General features: G+C 37.8%; 1 protein-coding gene across 1 annotated transcript; it reads right to left on the reverse strand.

Annotated features, from left to right (window-relative positions):
* Positions 1-11,815: 11,815 nt before the first annotated feature.
* LOC131902673 (vomeronasal type-1 receptor 4-like) lies at positions 11,816-12,685 on the reverse strand. The gene has a single exon (XM_059253689.1). The coding sequence runs from the start codon at positions 12,683-12,685 to the stop codon at positions 11,816-11,818; it is 870 nt and encodes a 289-aa protein (XP_059109672.1).
* Positions 12,686-18,327: the final 5,642 nt, after the last annotated feature.

The raw sequence follows: 18,327 nt of genomic DNA on the forward strand, positions 1-18,327 counted from the left end.
AGAAAAAGGTTATAACTAACAAAAGAAAAACTATACACAAAGTACAATAACTATCTACAATATATACAAGTAATAAATACCTAAACAATGTCTAGTCCATTTGTATTTGACAAATTCAGAGAAAATAATTTCATTATCTATCCTATTTTGGTAAGTCCAAAATGTATCTAATTCACTTTCTATCCTAATTAATCTTCAACTATAACTAACTAACCTTCAACTATAATTAACTAATCTTCAACTCCCTCAGAGACCCAAGAAGGAAATAATATTACCTAACAAAAATAAAAACAGGAAGTGCAAGCAAACAACTTCCAAAAAATTTGTGAGTTGAGAGAAACAGCCAGCTGCCTGGACAGTCACCTGAGGTTTCTCCACAGTCCTGGGGCATCATCTTCAGCCTATAGGCTTAGCGTATCTGACAGACTCATTTGTGAAGTAGGATGTACACAAGGTCAACAGTTCAACCTCACATTGGGTGAGAACAGTCCATGTACCAGAAACACCTGAATTCCATTAGTGTCATGTCATGATTCAAGATTTTGAATTCTGGAAATTGCTGATGGTTTTTGAATTCAGCTGTCCATTCTTCTTGACTGTGTATATATGGCTTCATCTCAGCATCCCGTTCTTCTCCACATCCCTCTATTAAATGCCAGTCTGCTATTGGGAGGTGTGAGCTTAGTTACTCTTCAAGAATAACTGTTTCAGCTACTGTCCCATTGCACATCGGAAGCCATCGGCCCACTGCCTGTTCAGCTGCCTTCGAAGAAAAGGGCACTGTACCTTTTCCGAATTGCGAAGGCCACTTCAGGGATAGTGCCATATTGTCCTGGCCTCAGAAGATGCCTTTTGATAAAGCCATAACCACACTTGTTTTGGCAAGAATCAGTACTCCTTTGTTTCATGTCCTGTCTGTCCATTTTGTCCTGTTGATTCGAGGATACTTTGTTGTCCAGTGGCTAACTTTTGCCACAATGAAAGTTAACTCCATATGCAGTTTCTTCAATGCCCATATTTTCTCTGAAGTAGATTGGTACTGCCAGGAGCCAACAAGTCTCAAAAAAGAACAATTTTCTAAGTTATTGAAACATTTTTTTTTTTGGTTTTTCGAGACAGGTTTTCTCTGTGTAGCTTTGCGCCTTTCCTGGAACTCACTTGGTAGCCCAGGCTGGCCTCGAACTCACAGAGATCCGCCTGGCTCTGCCTCCCGAGTGCTGGGATTACAGGCGTGCGCCAACACCGCCCGGCATTATTAAAACATTTTAAATGCCATATTCTGTAGATCTCTGAAGGGTTTGAAGATGACCTGTCTATCTAAAATATATCTGCTCAATTTTTAAAACATATCTAATATGACTACAAGTTCTATTGTAATGTCTAATTACTAACTTTCATTTCTTTATATCCTAGTAGTTGGTAATAATAACATTCAAGGATCAGAAAATTGCATTGTTAAATGAATGGTATAAGTACAATTAGAAATATACATGTAGCATTTTCTAACAATATCAATTTCAATATATATAATTTGTAAACAATATAAAACAATCCAATCCAATGTAAAGTATTTAAAACTAGTAATTGCCTTTTTCTTCTTCTCTTTTCCTTTCTTTCTTTCTCTTTTTTTAAAAACAAGAACCTTAAATCTAATCTCCTTTGCTTAGCCTTTTTCTTAACCCTTGACAACAACTTGTAACCAAGCCCCATAAACAATGAAAATTATCCCAGACTCAAAACCCATTAAAAAGACCAAAAAACTACCCACCCCACAACACCTCTTTGGGAATATGGGCATCGTACTCTTAAAATTGCTTCCTGCTGGGTATGGGCAAAGTTATCTTTATCCTGAAAGAAAAATTTTAGGTTAATTGTCAAATTCTAGGAAAGGTTACTATATTCTTCCTTATCCAGTCTTTGTGTAATGCCAAAGTTCAGGGTTTATCTCAAGTCCTTATTCAAGTAGTCTTTGAGACTGGATCATCTCAGCTAGCCCTCTCAAAATTGCTCTGAGCACTTTGTAGTTCAAAGCTGATCTGTAGATGATGTTTGTCATCTTAGTGATGTTATTATTGTCCACATGGAATTGTTGTTGTTGTGGGGCCCCATCTTCTTTCTGGAGACTTCAGTTGATGTTAGGCCTGGCCGAGATTTTCTGCAGAAAACTGATAAGAGACTCGAACACAAAGACATATATATATATATATACAGCTAACTGAAGCCTTTTTTTCTAGAATTAGTTAGTACTCTATATGACCATTCATATCTTAACAAAGTTTAAAATGTGTATCTATCTATCTATCTATCTATCTATCATCTATCTATCTATCTATCTATCTATCTATCTATATTAATCTTGTAAATTTTGATATAAAATTCATTCTTTAAGAAAAGTTTAAAGAACCAGAATATAATCAAAGAGTTGAGATTAGTAATAGAATAGTCCCTTAATTAATTTGGCTTTTCTCCTGTCCCATAGCTCTTTTCTTCTGGCATGATACAGGGAGTTTGCATTTTCCTTTTAACAACATGCTTGAGTTTAAAGAAGGAGAGAGCCATTCTTCAACTCCAAAGTCAGCTTTAAATTTTAATTGAACTGGGACTATTAGAAGACCAATAGTGTTACATCTTTGTGAAGAGCAGAAACAAACATTTAGGAAGACTTATAATATTTTTTAGAGGATATACCCATATGCCATTTCCCTCTGTTTCCTGGCATAGATGATTTGTCCCTTATCTTCAGTTGTCTCATTTGTCCAGTGTTGTTCAGATTCCTCATTCTCCTAGAAGACATAAAGAAAAACCTTTCCCCAAGACTAATTTTTGGGGATATTCCTTTTTGGCAAGTTATTATCTGATTACATGAAAAGGCATGTGTTACTGGTATAAGTTAGTTTAAATTGGATGTTCATGCTGGTTGATGAACTATCACCTCCTCTAATTAAGAGATTTCTCTTGTTCAAATCGAACCTTTATCAATTTTGATGGTACCCACAGCTTATCTTCTCCTGTAGAAACAAAAGCAAAACCTCTTCCCCAACGTAACACATACCCTGGTTTGCATTCTGAGGTCAGCACATCTTTAAATTATATAGGCTGATTTAATTCTGTAGGTTTTTTCTATTATGCAATGTCTCTCTGCAGCTGTTGTTGTTTTATTATTGGCATTAAGAAAATTAAAAGTTAATAGAGCATCATACAGTCTATTTCTTGGGTTTTTTGTTACCCCTTTCTGTTTATTTAGCATATCCTTTAGAGTTCTGTTTGATCTTTCTATAACTGCTTCACCTGTAGGATTATGTGGTATGCCTATAATATGCTTTATATTGTAATAAGCAAAATCTGTTTCATTTTAACAGAGACATATGCTAGAGCATTGTCAGTTTTGGTTTGTGCAGGTATACCCATGATGGCCATAACTTCTAGCAAATGAGTGATTACAGAATCAGCTTTTTCAGAACTCAAAGCAGTTGCCCATTGAAATCCTGAATAAGTATCAATGGTATGGTGTACATATTTTAATTTTCCAAATTCTACAAATTGAAATACGTCCATCTGCCAGATTTCTTCCCTCTGAGTACCCTTTGGGTTACATCATCCTGCTGGTAATGGCATTTGATTGTAGAAGGAATAAGTAGGACATTTCTTTAGTATTTCTTTGGCTTGTTGCCAGGTTATGGAAATATCCTTTTTTAAACCTTTACTATTGACATGATGATTTTTATGAAATTCTGAGGCCTCCTGCTCATTTCCTATCAATAATTTATCAATCTCATCATTGCCTTGTGCTAGAGGGCCTGGCAGACCAGTATGGGATCGGATGTGAGTTATATGTAAGGGATGACTCCTTTTCCTGATTGTGTCTTGTAATTGAATAAATAGTGAAGTTAATTCTGAAGCATCAGGGATAAATTATGCAGTCTCAATATGTAATACTACTCTTTTAGCATACTGAGAGTCAGTTACTATGATGAGAGGTTCTGAAAAATCCATTAATACCAACAGAATAACATACAATTCTGAATTTTGAACAGAATTATAAGGACTTTGAACAACTTTACTTAAATTTTCTGATTTGTAACCTGCTTTTCCTTGTTTGTTGGCATCTGTGTAAAATGTACCAACTCCAGATATGAGGTTTTTCTGTACAATTCAAGGCAAGATCCAATCAGCTCCCTTTATAAGATCAATTCTATCGCTTTTGGGATATTTGCTGTTAATTTCTCCCAAAAAATTACTGCAAGCTCTTTGCCAAGGTTCACTTTCTATCCATAATTTTTCAATGTCCTTCTTAGTTAAAGGTAAGACAATTTCTGCTGCGTCTATTCCTGCTAATTGATGAAGTCTCAATTTTACTTTCCATATCAAGTCAGAGATTATTTCCATATAAATTTTAAAGTTTTTATTTGGTTTATTTGGTAAAAATATCCATTCTAATATAATATCTTCCCTCTGCATTAATATTCCTGTAGGAGAATGCCTAGAAGGTACAATAACCAAAATGCAATCCAGCTTTGGATCAATACGATCCATGTGCCCTTCATGTACTTTCTTTTCTATCAAGGTCAATTATTTCTCAGCTTCAGGTGATAATTCTCTTGGACTATATAAGTCCTTGTCACCTTCTAAGGTTGGAACAAATTATTCAGTTCATCATTTTTTTTTTACCCCAACAATAGTTCATAGATGAGAAATGTCTCCAAATAATCTTTAAAAGTCATTAAGAGTCTGTAGTCGATGTCTCCTAATTTGGACCCTTTGGGGTCTAATTTTTTGTAGCTCTATTTTATATCCTAAATAATTAATAGAATCTCCTCTTTGTATCTTTTCAGGAGCAATTTGTAATCCCAAGCAAGGCAAAATTTTCTTTACTTCTTCAAACATTCTTTGTAAAGTATCTGCATTTGAGTCAGCTAGTAAAATATTATCCATATAATGATAAATTATAGATTTAGGAAATTTTTACGTATCACTTCCAATGTCTGTTGTACAAAATATTGGCACAGTGTTGGGCTATTCAACATTCCCTGTGGGAGAACCCTCCATTGAAATCTTTTAACCAGTTGAGAATTATTATAAGTAGGCACTGTGAAAGCAAATCTTTCTCTGTCTTTTTCTTGTAAGGGTATTGAAAAGAAACAGTCTTTTAAATCAATAACTATGAGAGACCAACCTTTTGGTAACAGAGTAGGCAAAGGAATTCCAGATTGTAGAGACCCCTTTGGCTGAATTACTTTGTTAATTGCTCTAAGGTCTGTTACCATTCTCCATTTACCAGATTTCTTTTTAATAACAAATACAGGAGAATTCCAAGGGCTGGTTGATTCTTCAATATGCTGAGCATTTAACTGTTCTTCTACCAGCTCTTCTAAAGCCTGTTTTTAAAGGCTCTTGCTGAACCCATACAGGCTTGTCTGTTAACCATTTTAAAGGTAGAGCTGTTGGTGTCTTTGGGAGATCATCAGTTGTTGTGCCCTGTTCTTGTATAATATGGATGGCTGGTGAGCACTCTTTAGAATAATATCTTCTAATATTTCTCTCATAAACATGTGCTAGTATAATTTGTTTCTGAGGTTGGAGGGATATTAATCTGAGTATTCCATTGTTGCAACCGGTCTCAACCCCACAGGTTCAGAGCTATGTTAGCCATATATGGTTTTAATTTTCCTCTCTGTCCTTCAGGACCTATACATTTGAACCATCTTGCACTGTTTCACTTGAGATAATGTCCCAATTCCTAACAGATGAATGTTAACATCCTGAAGAGGCCAAGTTGGATGCCAAAATTCTGGTACAATTAAGGTAACATCTGCACCTGTGTCTACCAGACCAGACAACAAAACACCATTTATTTTTATTGTTAATTTTGGTCTTTGTTCATTAATAGAAGTTTGCCAAAAAATTTTCTTTATGTTTTCTCCTGAATTTTCTATTCTCTCTGTTTCATCATCCTGACCAGCATGACTTATTCCAATAGGCATTTGGTTATTTAACTGCTCTGAGTAGGGGTTTCCTCTACTACTGCAGGAAAAGTTTGAACTGGATTTGCTTTGGGGGTCTGCCTTAGGCCCCTCTGGGAGTTTCTCGCAGAATGAGGCAAAATATTACCTTGCCTGTCCCTTGTTGATCTACATTCCTTGGTATAGTGTTTTCCCTTACCACACCTTCTGCATACTCCAGAAGGAAGGGGTATTCTGTTGCCATTGTTCCTTGAAGAAACATTGTTTCTAGGAATGACCCATTTACAGTCCCTTTTCAAATGTCCTTGCTTTCCACATCCAAAACATCTAACATTCCTCAAACCTTTTCAAATTGCTTCTCCTATCCATATATCATCATGGTCATGAGACTCAATATTAACCGTATCTTTAATCCAATCTTACAAAGTTGTAGATCTTGCCTTTAATGGCCTGATTATTCTTTTGCATGCTGCATTCACGTTCTCAAAGGCCAAAGATTCAATTATTATCTGACTAGCCTGTGAATTCAGGACCATTCTCTGTACTGCTGAAGTCAATCTTTGTAAAAAATTGTTGAAAGATTCTTTTGGGCCTTGTATAACCTTTGTAAATGACTCAGTTTTTTTCTGGTTCCTCAACTCTGTCCCATGCATGCAAGGCTGCTGTTCAACATAGAATTAGGGTTTGGACATCATATAAACATTGTGTTTGTACTGAAGCATATTGGCCTTCTCCAACAAGCTGATCCTTGAAGACTTATATTCCTTTATCCCTCCATTGTTTTTCTATGTTTTTAGCCTCCTCCTTGAACCACTTTTGCCACTGGAGCCTTTGACTGGGTTCCAGAACAGCCTGTGCCAGCTCCCGCCAGTCCTGTAATATAATCCTATTAAAAGTTGACCAGGTGTTTAACATTTGCTTTACATATGGGGAATGCATGCCATAAGATACTATTGCCTCCTTAAACCTTCATAAATCTAACATTTCAATTGGAGCCCAAATATTTTGTGTATTCACTTGATCAGGTAACTGCTGTATGTTTATTGGATAAATTAAGAGTGACTGTGTCAAACATGCTTTCTTTCTGTAACCTTATGATCCAATCTTGAAACAACTTCGCTGTTAATTTCTTCTGTCTGAATTTGAATTTCTCTATAATTTATCTTAACAGGTTTAACAGGTTTTTCTAAAACTTTTATCCTGGCACATTAATTGACTATCTTTTAAAATAGTAAAATGAGGATAAGAAAGGTAATAAAGTGCATAATTCAATCAATATTAATCTCATATAGTTGTTCCATTGTCAGACTGGATGTCCTAATTTGTGGTTTGGTTCATAAAGTTAATGCTGGGTATTCACGTGCATGCAGAAGAGTGGTCTTCTGGAATGGACACTGTGGAGCTTTGAGGAAGGAGCTTTGGGAATAATTTAGGTCATAAATATTTCCCTAAATTCATCTCAAACTTAATACAGAGAAATAGAAAGACTTTCAAATTGGGTGCAGGGAAGAGGTGCTGTGTGGTAGTTAATATTTTTGTAGAATGCTGTAGAAGGGTTTTTGGAGGTTCAGCATAAGGCAAAAACTAAACTGCAGAGAAACCAGGGAAACTTTAGGATGTGACAATGAAGAAAGTTGACCAGTAAAGCCTGCAATGAAGGTGATGGTAAATGTGATTGAAAAACCATTCAGTCCTCTAATTTTCATTTCCCTCCTTTATGGTCAAATATAATCTAATTGGAATCCTCACAGTTTTATCTCAGTAGCAAAAATATTGTTCCTATAAATTATCAGTGAAAATGCATATTGAACACAGTTGAGATAGAGTACTGTGACATTGGGAAAAACACTTTATGGCACATTTACTTTTTTCCTTAGGGACTGAAACTGGATGTAGGTGGACAGGCGTGGCTGCAGTGTGCTTCACTCTCATCTTGTGATTCATGTGCTGAAAGCACCACGTCCTCCTGTCTTTTGGGAGATGAAAGGGAAAGGAGCAAAGAGATGGGGCTGAGGATGGAGGAGCTCATGATGTGCCTGTTGGAGGTTATTGCTCATTGTCACTAATCACTAATTTCTTCTCTAATGGCCAGTTTACAATAGTTAGATTCATTGCAGTATTGTTTTCCTTCTAAATTGTAACATTGTAGGTGAAGTTGAAGGAGGTTGTGGGAGTATTCATCAGGTGACAATGAGTATTCAACACGTCAATCCACCAGACAAATAACTCTCTGATGGGGAGTCCCACCTGGCAAAGTAGCAGAGTCACTGACTATAAATGACTGGTTGTTTCTGTCTGTAATTTCTCTCATGTGCCACTTCATTTCTTCTTTAGTAACAGCTATGGGTATTTTCCCCACTGCATGTGTGTTTATCTCATGAAAATATTCCCTCTTTGGGCACACATATAGCTGTGGATGCTCAGGAAGATGATTTCTACTTACGTGTATAATTCTAATAATACTAGAATATTTTTCATAACTGACATAGGAAAGTAACAGTATTCTCAATTACAAAGACAGCCTTTTACACATTGTGCTATAAGACCTTAGAGGAAATTCAAAACAGATGAGCTGCCCCTGGAGATGAATACACAAGGACAAATTCCCAGGTGTTTATTGCTGAATCAAAGTCAGACTTGAAGCAACTTTGGTAGATATAACTCTCTGCAGAAATTGGTTTTCTGCACATCGTCTTAGCTTCAGTTTATGTTATAGGCTCAAGGTTCAGCCAACTAACTGTTTACTTTCTATCTGAGAACCCTAACCATTTAGGCTACATGCATGGCCAATCGTTACTCACCGGCCCGTCAATGTGACCTCCCTAGTCTGAGAAAAACTGTGTGACTTATGTGTAATGAGAATGGGTAGGACCTGAAAAATGTAACATAAAATTGTCCAGAGTTTGGCTGTTAGGGTAGTAGAGAGAGTAGTGAGAGATGTGTATGTGCTGAGTGAGGGATGTAGCTGAATGGGCAGAGAGAAAAGTGTGAGAAATGAAAAAGAAGAAAAAGAAGGAGAAGGAGAAGAAGAAGAAGAAGAAGAAGAAGAAGAAGAAGAAGAAGAAGAAGAAGAAGAAGAAGAAAAAGAAGAAGAAGGAGAAGAAGAAGAAGAAGAAGAAGAAGAAGAAGAAGAAGAAGAAGAAGAAGAAGAAGAAGAAGCAGCAGCAGCAGCAGCAATATGAGAGAAGTGTGAGAGAGGATTGGAACTAAAGAGAACTGGAACTAGAGAGAATTGGAACCAAAGGTTTAGAATAGAGAGTATTAGAGCTAAAGATTTAGAACTACAGAATTGGAACTGAAGAATTAGAGCTAGAGAATTAGAGACAATTTTAACAAGAGAATTAGAGCTGAAGAAGAATAAAAGAGAGTGACCCTCAGATCATATGTGCTTTATTATAGATCAGAAATTTTTCTATCCCCGCTCTTGAGAAGTCTTTTTCTGAGTAACCCTGGGTAGCAGTTCTGGGAGCTGGACTCTTGGTTCACTAAATAAAGTAACATTAAGAAAATGGCTGATAGGAATTTTCTTTCTACATCTCTGGGTTTTGATTTTGGGAGTAGCTCACAAGGAAGAGAGAGCACCTTTGATGAGCCTGGAAGTTTAGTGGTGAATTTCCAGCATACTGCAGGATCTAAAATTCTCAAAAACCTCAGATTGCAGGGCAAGGTTTGCATCCCATATTATCCACACTCATCTCACCCAAGGTGGAAGTTCTCAAATAAATGTATAAATCTTGTCTATGTAGAGTGGAACTCTGACAAAGAGTTCAAAGGTGATGATCAATTTTGAGTGGTTTCAGGGTATGGAAGTAGGAATGAGATGTTTTGAACCCTCCCATTCATCCTAAGGGATTTCTCATAATGTCTTGGAGTCCCTTGGCCATGGACCAATCCTTATTGGGCAGAGGCTCCATGTGTGCAAAGGTTACCCCTCTTTTCTCCTTTTCTCTCTTCCAAGAAAGGAATTGCCATGTTTTATCATAGAACACAATTGTCAGAGTTTCTATGAGACAGGTCAATTAGTTGTAAACTTTCACACACATGCAGGTGAGTATTTTATATAAAACTTTGAAGAGAAACCCTGTCTTGAAAAACCAAAAAAAAAAATACTTTGACTAAATGTCCTGTCATGTGCAATAAAACAGATGGACCTGATAAGCACCATGTAAATTAAGATAAACAAATGCAGCAAGACATTTTTACTTACATATAGAATCTATGAAAGCTTAATTTAGAGACTCCCAGTAGAAGAGTAGAAAACCCAGGAACAGAGGAGTAAGAGAAATGAGGAAATGTTTGTCAAGATATACACATTTTCAGCAATAAAATGAATCAGTTCTAGGTCTGGAGAGATGGCTAAGGTTCTCAAATTCTTACTGTGGAAACATGTACACCTGAGTTTCACCTCCACTAACTACAGAAATGTAAATGAAGCTTCAGGCACCTGTAATAGCAAAGGCAGAGACAGGAGGATCTCTGGCCCTGGCTGACCAGCCAGTCTAGCTGGACTCACAAGCTTCAGGTTCTCTGACACATACACTCACAAAGACGTGCAAAGTCCGAGGCTCTAAAGTGTACAACAGTGTCTACACTTAATGTTTCTTGTATGTGGAAGGTGTTAACACAGATCTTAGAAGTCATCATCTCTAGAAATTGGTCATAGAGATATGGGTTTTAGAGTTTGTATTGCTATGATAAAGCACCACAAGAGAAAGATATTTGGGGAGGAAATATTTATGTTTCTCTTGTATTTCCAAGCAACAATTTATCACCAAGAAAAGGAAAGACAGGAGCTCAAGGCAGGAACCTTAAGGAGGACTGAAGCAGATGCCATGGATGGAATCTGGTTACAGTCTTCCTTCCCCTGTCCTGCTCAGTCTGCTTTCTGAGACACCCTCAGACCACCTGCCAAGGGCTTGCACCATCCACTGTGAGCAGAGCCCTTCCACGTCAAACTCTAATCAAGAAAATGCCTGACAGGCTGTTTATAGGACAATCTGGTGCAGTCATTTATTCACTTGAGGTTCTCTTTTTCCCAATCACTCTAGCTGTGTTGTTGACATAAAATTACACAGCACTATATGCCACATGATTTGATGATGGTAATCAATTTTTCATTTTATATATACACATATAAATACACATACACATATAGGAAGTTTTCACCACATATAATCTGAAAATGAAATTTCATTTTTCAATCATACTGCAATAAATCTGGAAAAATTTTGGCTCCAAAAAACCAAGGATTTACAGAAGTCAACACAGAAAAAGTATTATGCAAATGTCCATAAGAGCATACCATTGCCTGCTAAAACCTTCCTCATTACCGGTGTTATGCATGCAGTCACATGCAGACTGTCCTTTAATAGTCAAATCCCATCAAATTTCTAAATATTTTCTGTTCAGAGCATGAGGATAATGAAATGCTATTTGATTATCTTCATTTATATATTTTTTGTTTTGGCAAGAGAAGTGGCTAAGGAAAAACTGTCCAATGAATTTTAATCTGTTGCTGTAAAAAAAGGTAAGATAAGTGTAAAAAAATAGATTGTAAATCAAACCATTGTTTTACAAACTATGACAAATTCATAATTTATATAAATTGATTAACATTTTCATGTCACAAAACAATATAGGATATATAAATATGTAATTTATAATATGTTCACAAATTGTATGTGTACATGTTAGTTTATGAATGTACACCACCTGCTTTTATGACATGATTGAGTATATATACATGATTCAATAAAATGTATACATTATTCAAAAAACACACAATTTTGATGTTACTGATATGGTTAGAATATTGTATTCCCTGCACAGGTAAAACAGAGTGGAGACTCACAGAGTTATCGATTGTACAGCAGAAAGGGACTCACAGTTGGGAAACATGCAGCAACTACTGAAGCCATGTTTACCAGGAAAGAGCTTGGATTATACAGAAGGGACAAATTAATTTGTAAGAGGCAAGAAAGGGTATAAAAGCAGACAAAGATGCTAACCAAGAGCAGAATGGTCTTTGTGGCTCTGGATTCAGGGGAGGACCTGAGGGAGAAGTTGCTTCTATGAATGTGCTTCAATCTCTGCTTGTGTCTGCAGAGGATGAAAACCATGGAGCTGCTGGACCAAAGCATCAGCAACATGAAAAAAACATCAGGACTTGTGACTAATACTGCAGAGAAAATGTCAAAGGTTTTGTCATGACGAACAGAAGAACAGTATTCAAACTCTTTAAGACTTGTCCTATTCCTATGGTTTAATTTTGCAGTCATGTACATAGGAAAAGTTATGTTTACTATGAGGGCCAGGATCCAACTCATGTATACACCAGCAGCAATGTAACTGGGAGACTTGACTTTAAGCCGTGACCACCTGGAACCCGATGGACTGATGGTAATGGCCTGGAAGACACTCAAGAAGCAGGTGCTGCTTAAGGACACACCCCTCCCTACTCTGTGAAGATAAAAGATCAGTTTGCACCCAAAATCATTAAGGAAGTCTTTCAAACCAAAAGCTGTCATTGTCTGCGGCACTCCTTTACACAGGAGAGTTAAGAAGTTGGCTACAATCAAGTGTTGCAGGATCCAATCTGTGAACCTTAACCTGATCCCAGAGAAGTAAAGCAGCAGGTAGTTGTAGACTAGGAAGGAATTACTCAAGACTCCAATCAAAGTCTGTGATAAAAAGATTACTCTTATAACCATGTCACTGGCTCCCATGATGTCAACTCTTGTGGTCTCAGGATTATGGTTTGGGAAGATGAGGCATTGGCTGTATGCACTATGTTATATATTTACTACATTCTATATCCATAATAAGACTAATGCAAAATGGTTCCTTGATTTTTTTAAAAAATAGGGAATCAAAAAGCAACATTATAAGCTAAGAGAGGATATAATGTCCAATCTCTAGTTTTGAAGATAGTGTACACAATTTAGTCAATATTCACAGTCTGTGTAGAAGCCTCTGCTCCGGTTCCAGTTACACAGATGATGAAAAGCGAGATAATTTAATCTGAGTCAATTATTTGTAAATTCAAGCTTGGTTAATGATAATGTGAGGACTTTTCAAGTCTACAGTTAGGCTACCGGGGTCCACAACTACCTGAAAAATGATTCAAGTCAATTCTTAAAACCAACAGCCTCATATTTAGGTTTGATACTTACACATTTTTATCTTTTCAAAATTAGCGTCGTTGCATTTTTTTTGTAGTGAAATTTCCATGTGTGCAGCTTATTCTTACATGAGAAAATATCTATTTCTAGTGAACACTGGGTATTTTAATGTACAACAGGAACTATAACCCTGCAGGTCCCAGTCTCAGGAGAAATAATATACATCAGTGCAAAACAGTCCTCTTTTCAGATAGCTGCCTAATGGTTTATTAATATTTATGTTAGAAAAACAAATAAAATTACAGCCTAATGGAAACCACTCATATTCACATGCCTTGCCTTAATTCACATGCCTTAATTTCAGGAAGGCAAAGAAGCCCAAAGTAAATGTATGTGGAGCACACGCAGTATAACTATGGATCAGGGGCCACACTTCAGTGCTAACTGGTACCTGCACAAGTGGTCTCTCAGCAGGGAAGTCAGATTTGCAAACCACCCAACTCTAGTGTGATGTGTACACACTACCATTTGTCGGAATCAAGATTTTGTGCTTTGTAAACCTTGAAGTATTTGGGGCTGGACAGATGGCACAGTAGCTAAGAGCACTGGCTCCTCTTTTAAAGGACCCAAGTTCAATTCTCAGCACAAATGGTAGCTTACAACTGTCTATATCTACAGTTCTGGGGGTTCCAAAACCCTTTTCTGGCCTCTGAGCATTCTAGGCACACATGTGATGCACAGATGTGTGTGCAGACTTTCACACACAAAAATAAAAATAAAGGGAATAAATCTCCACTGTGTGCTATTAAAAAACAAATAAATAAAATATAGCATTCCTTAGAAAAACTTTAGATTCACAATTTTATTGTAATAGCTAAATAATCTTTCAATTTTCTCCTTCACATTATTGTATCCTCAAGTAGCCAATTAGTCCAGCATATAATTTTTAACTAAAGGAAGAATTAAGAAAGAATTTATGTGTAAACACAGTGGTCCACATCTGACTGGCTGTGTTTGAATTATTAAACAGTGGCCTTATTTTTGTGCTTATTTTCCTGAGCATGATTTAGGAGGAAAGCTGCCTCATCATAGTATCAGACTATATGTCTTTCAGGGTAGAAGCAGTCCCTGTTTCCATCAATGGCCTCCTGTGACAGTTAGAGATTTTCTACTCAAGCACTCTGCATGCAGATATGCTTTCTGCATGGGATTGCATGGTTCCCTTACCTTCGTCCCACTCTCTGAAGCACACCTGGGGAAACAACTGTAGAATCAGCTCATCAGTAGGAAGAATTCCCAGAATCGTAGCTTTGCAGTAGACTGCTTTTTAAGGCAACAGTTCTAAGCTCCTTGCATTCTAGTTTTCATTATCAGTTGGAGTAAATCACAAGAAGTCCAGTGAGTGGAGGATTCATGAAGGTGAGGATGACAGAAACTGTGTCTGTGTCTATTACTTCATGTTTATTTTGCCTGTGTCTTCAGCCCATGCTTCAGATCTTTCTTCAATTACTAGTTGGCTTTGTTATGCAACCTAGTTCAATTCCAAGTTTACTTTTCTGGATGTCTCGCTTAGCTGGATTCTTTCGATTAGTTTTGCTTTGTGGATTTAGACTCACAAACTCCCCAGGATGCTCTCCAAGTGCTGTTTCCCTTCTCAGGATGGCAATCTCACATCCAGGGTCTTATGGTCCCTGACATTCACTAGAGGGAGGCAATCAGTGCCTGAGATATGGGTCTGTGATTCTGTGACCCCCCCTCCCCTCAGACCTGCAATTAAATTTTCACCTTCAGTAGTAGTGTGTACACAACTTTTTATGAAGTAAGGGAAACTTTCTGAGCATCTCTTCCCCAGGTGTCAGATATTAAAAGCAATTACAAGTTTCTTGCTATCCCCTCAATGAAATGTTGCAGTTTGGAGCTGCTGTTATCTGTTGAGTTCCTTGGAGACCAGAATGGATGATGAAATTCTAATGTCTGTCTTCCATACATCATCAAGGAATGCTTGTATCATACCATATCATTATTATCTTAATGTGTCATGTGACCAAATCCAATTTGTCTATTTTTGAATTGAGAATGCTGCCTCACTAATTATAGAAGAGAAATTCATTGCCACTAATATGTTGTTTATATCTTCTAAGCTAACAGTACAGAACAGGATGTGACTAATTCACATTCACATTGGAAAATGTTGAGATCAAGTGTAGTCTTTAAAAGTTAATTCTTTTAGGTATGCATTTATAAATAAAAATAATCTGCTATTGCCATTTTGTAAGAAAATCTCATTTATCCATATTGGTTGATACTAGTACTAGGAGGGAAACCCAGAATATTTTCTATACGAGAAACAGTATTCTGAAAGGAACTCTTCCCAGATGATGCCGCAGTTTGAGATGATAACCCTTCACCTGTGCTCCTGTGAACAATCACACTGATCTCATTGGTCTACTAAGACAGACTTGGCTGAGGTCATTTTCTTCATTTATTATCAATACACTATTTGAGATGAATATACATTTTCATGTCCCCAGGAAATATCTCACAGCATAATTGATATCTTGATAGGGACAAGGAGAATTAAAGACCTGCTGGGTGTGAGAAGCTGCACAGTTCCTATACTTGGGAATAAGACATACAGGTGGCCAACGGATGTGGTTAGCTATGCCTGTATTATATGAGATGGTGTTCCTTCTTCCTATAGTGCCAGTTGCATGTTCCCTGGAACAAGTGATAAGAAATATAAATAAGTTAAACTACCCGAGAGTGTCACCTCTTTAGTTGGGATACCAGTACACCAAACTTCCTGTATGTGGCCTGGAGTGGCATCCTCCATAGGGAATGTATTATATTAATCCCAGCACTAGGGAGGTGGATACAGGAAATGATATAGCTGGGTGGAGTGAGGAAGGAATAAGGTGGGAGGAGACAGGAGCTCAGCTCCCTTTCAGGCTGAGAAGTCATGGAGGTAGGAGGTGGCTGTGGTTTGCTCCTTTTTGTCTCTCTGATCTTTTAGCATTAAACCCTATATCTGACTCTGGGTTTTTATTATTAAGACCAATTAGAATTCATGCTACAAAAGAGCCCAAGAAAAGGCACAGAAACTGAGAGCCACTCATTCAAATACTCAGAAATCCCATAAAAGCACTAAACTGGAAGCCACAATATATTTGCAGAGCACCTGGTGCATACCCATGTAGGATATATATATATACACGTGTGTGGCCGTGTGTGTGTGTGTGTGTGTGTGTGTGTGTGTGTGTGTGTGTGTGTATTGTCTCAGTGTCTTGTGAGTTCATATGAGCTTGATCATGTTGATTTAGAGGGCTTTGTTTTCTTGGTGTCCTCTATCCACTTTGGCTTGTAAGACAGGTTCTTTCTGCTTCTTCTTTCAAAAAATTTCCACAACCATGAGGGGTGGGGTTTGATGAAGACATCTTGTTTAGGGCTGAGTGTTCCAAGGTTTCTCACTTTGTATAGTTGTATAATGTCTGTCTGTGGAACTTTGTATTTGTTCCCTACTGCTGCAGGAGGAAGCTAGCTGTTAGAAAGAACACAAAGGAGACCCTTGGTACAGAGGCCTTTGTGATGACTATAGTCTAGGAAGCCAATGAGATGAATCAGACAGTGGGATAGTAATGTACAGATAATAGAAGATACATCTCAACCCTGACATTTAGCACAAGGGAAGTTTGTATCTTCCTGAAGGAGGAGAAATGTGGGGTGCCTCTATGGTTTGCCAGTACTCCATTCTGATAAGAGACATGGATATACTAAAACAATGTGAGTGGATATGTTGCTGGATATCCTGCCAGAACTGAAACAGAAGGCTCACCATGCTTTAGCATGTCCCTGTTACCTCCTTCATCTGAGCTGAGTTGGTCAGGACAGGCCTTCTCCATCAACACCTATAGGAACACCACAGCCATAGCAGCACCCCACAGTATAACAGATGGGTGGTTATGGAGAATAAAAGTGGAGTAAGGAGGTTTGATTTGGAGAGATTGCCTAGGTTGAATCTCTTGATTTATGTCAGAGGAAAGGCAGCAAAACCAGGGGACTCAAGAAAGCTGACAACTTTTTGTACTAGACATCAAATGGAAAAAAAAAGGAAAAAAAAAAGAATTTGAGGTGATGAACTACTACCAATTTCTTCCATGAGGTAGACTTACGGGCCTGAACTCATGGGGATCTCATGTGTCATCACCGCTTCAATGCTACACAGTGACAATACCCATGATAGGACAATCTCAAAATGTTTTGCATGTATTTCTTTATAAAAATAGTTGTAAAATAATGCATGTCTTATGCCTGGCACGTTGTTGGAATTCCTTTGTATTCCAGGTTGGAATGGATCAAAAGATGTACTCAAACCAATCTTCATGCACTTCAGTTTCCACTGAATTGAGAATTCAGGCATGCTCACAAACAAGCATCTGTGATATAGGAGTTAGCATTTTCCTGTAGAAATGTTTAATCTTCCTTGGTTCTATGTTTCATGACTTTGAGAAATCATAAATGAATCACTGTAGCTAGAGTTTTCCTGCCTGGCCCACAGTCAGGACAAATCTCTCTCACCTGCCAATCCCACAGCCACTCAGACCCAACCAAGTCAACACAGAGACTTATATTGCTTACAAACTGTATGGCCATGGCAGGCTTCTTGCTAACTGTTCTTATATCTTAAATTAATCCATTTCTATAAGTCTATACCTTGCCACATGGCTCATGGCTTGCCAGCATCTTTACATGCTGTTTGTCATCGTGGCAGCTGGCAGTGTCTCGCTCACTCAGCCTTCCACTTCCCAGCTTTATTCTCCTCCTTGTTGTAGCTGGAGTTTTCCTGCCTGGCCCACAGTCAGGGCAAATCTCTTTCACCTGCCAGTCCCACAGCCTCTCAGACCCGACCAAGTAAACACAGAGACTTATGTTGCTTTCAAACTGTATGGCCATGGCAGGCTTCTTGCTAACTGTTCTTATAGCTTAAATTAATCCATTTCCTTTAATCTATACCTTGCCACATGGCTCGTGGCTTACCGGCATCTTCACAAGCTGTTTCTCATCGTGGCGGCTGGCAGTGTCTCTCTGACTCACCCTTCCACTTCCCAGCTTTATTCTCCTCCTTGCCCCGCCTATACTTCCTGCCTAGCCAACGGCCAATCAGTGTTTTATTGATTAATTAGCAACACATTTGCCATACATCCCACAGCACCTTGTCCCGCCTATACTTCCTGCGTGAGTCACCATGC

This window comes from Peromyscus eremicus, chromosome 1 (genome assembly GCF_949786415.1).
Source record: "Peromyscus eremicus chromosome 1, PerEre_H2_v1, whole genome shotgun sequence".
NCBI classification, from domain to species: domain Eukaryota; kingdom Metazoa; phylum Chordata; class Mammalia; order Rodentia; family Cricetidae; genus Peromyscus; species Peromyscus eremicus.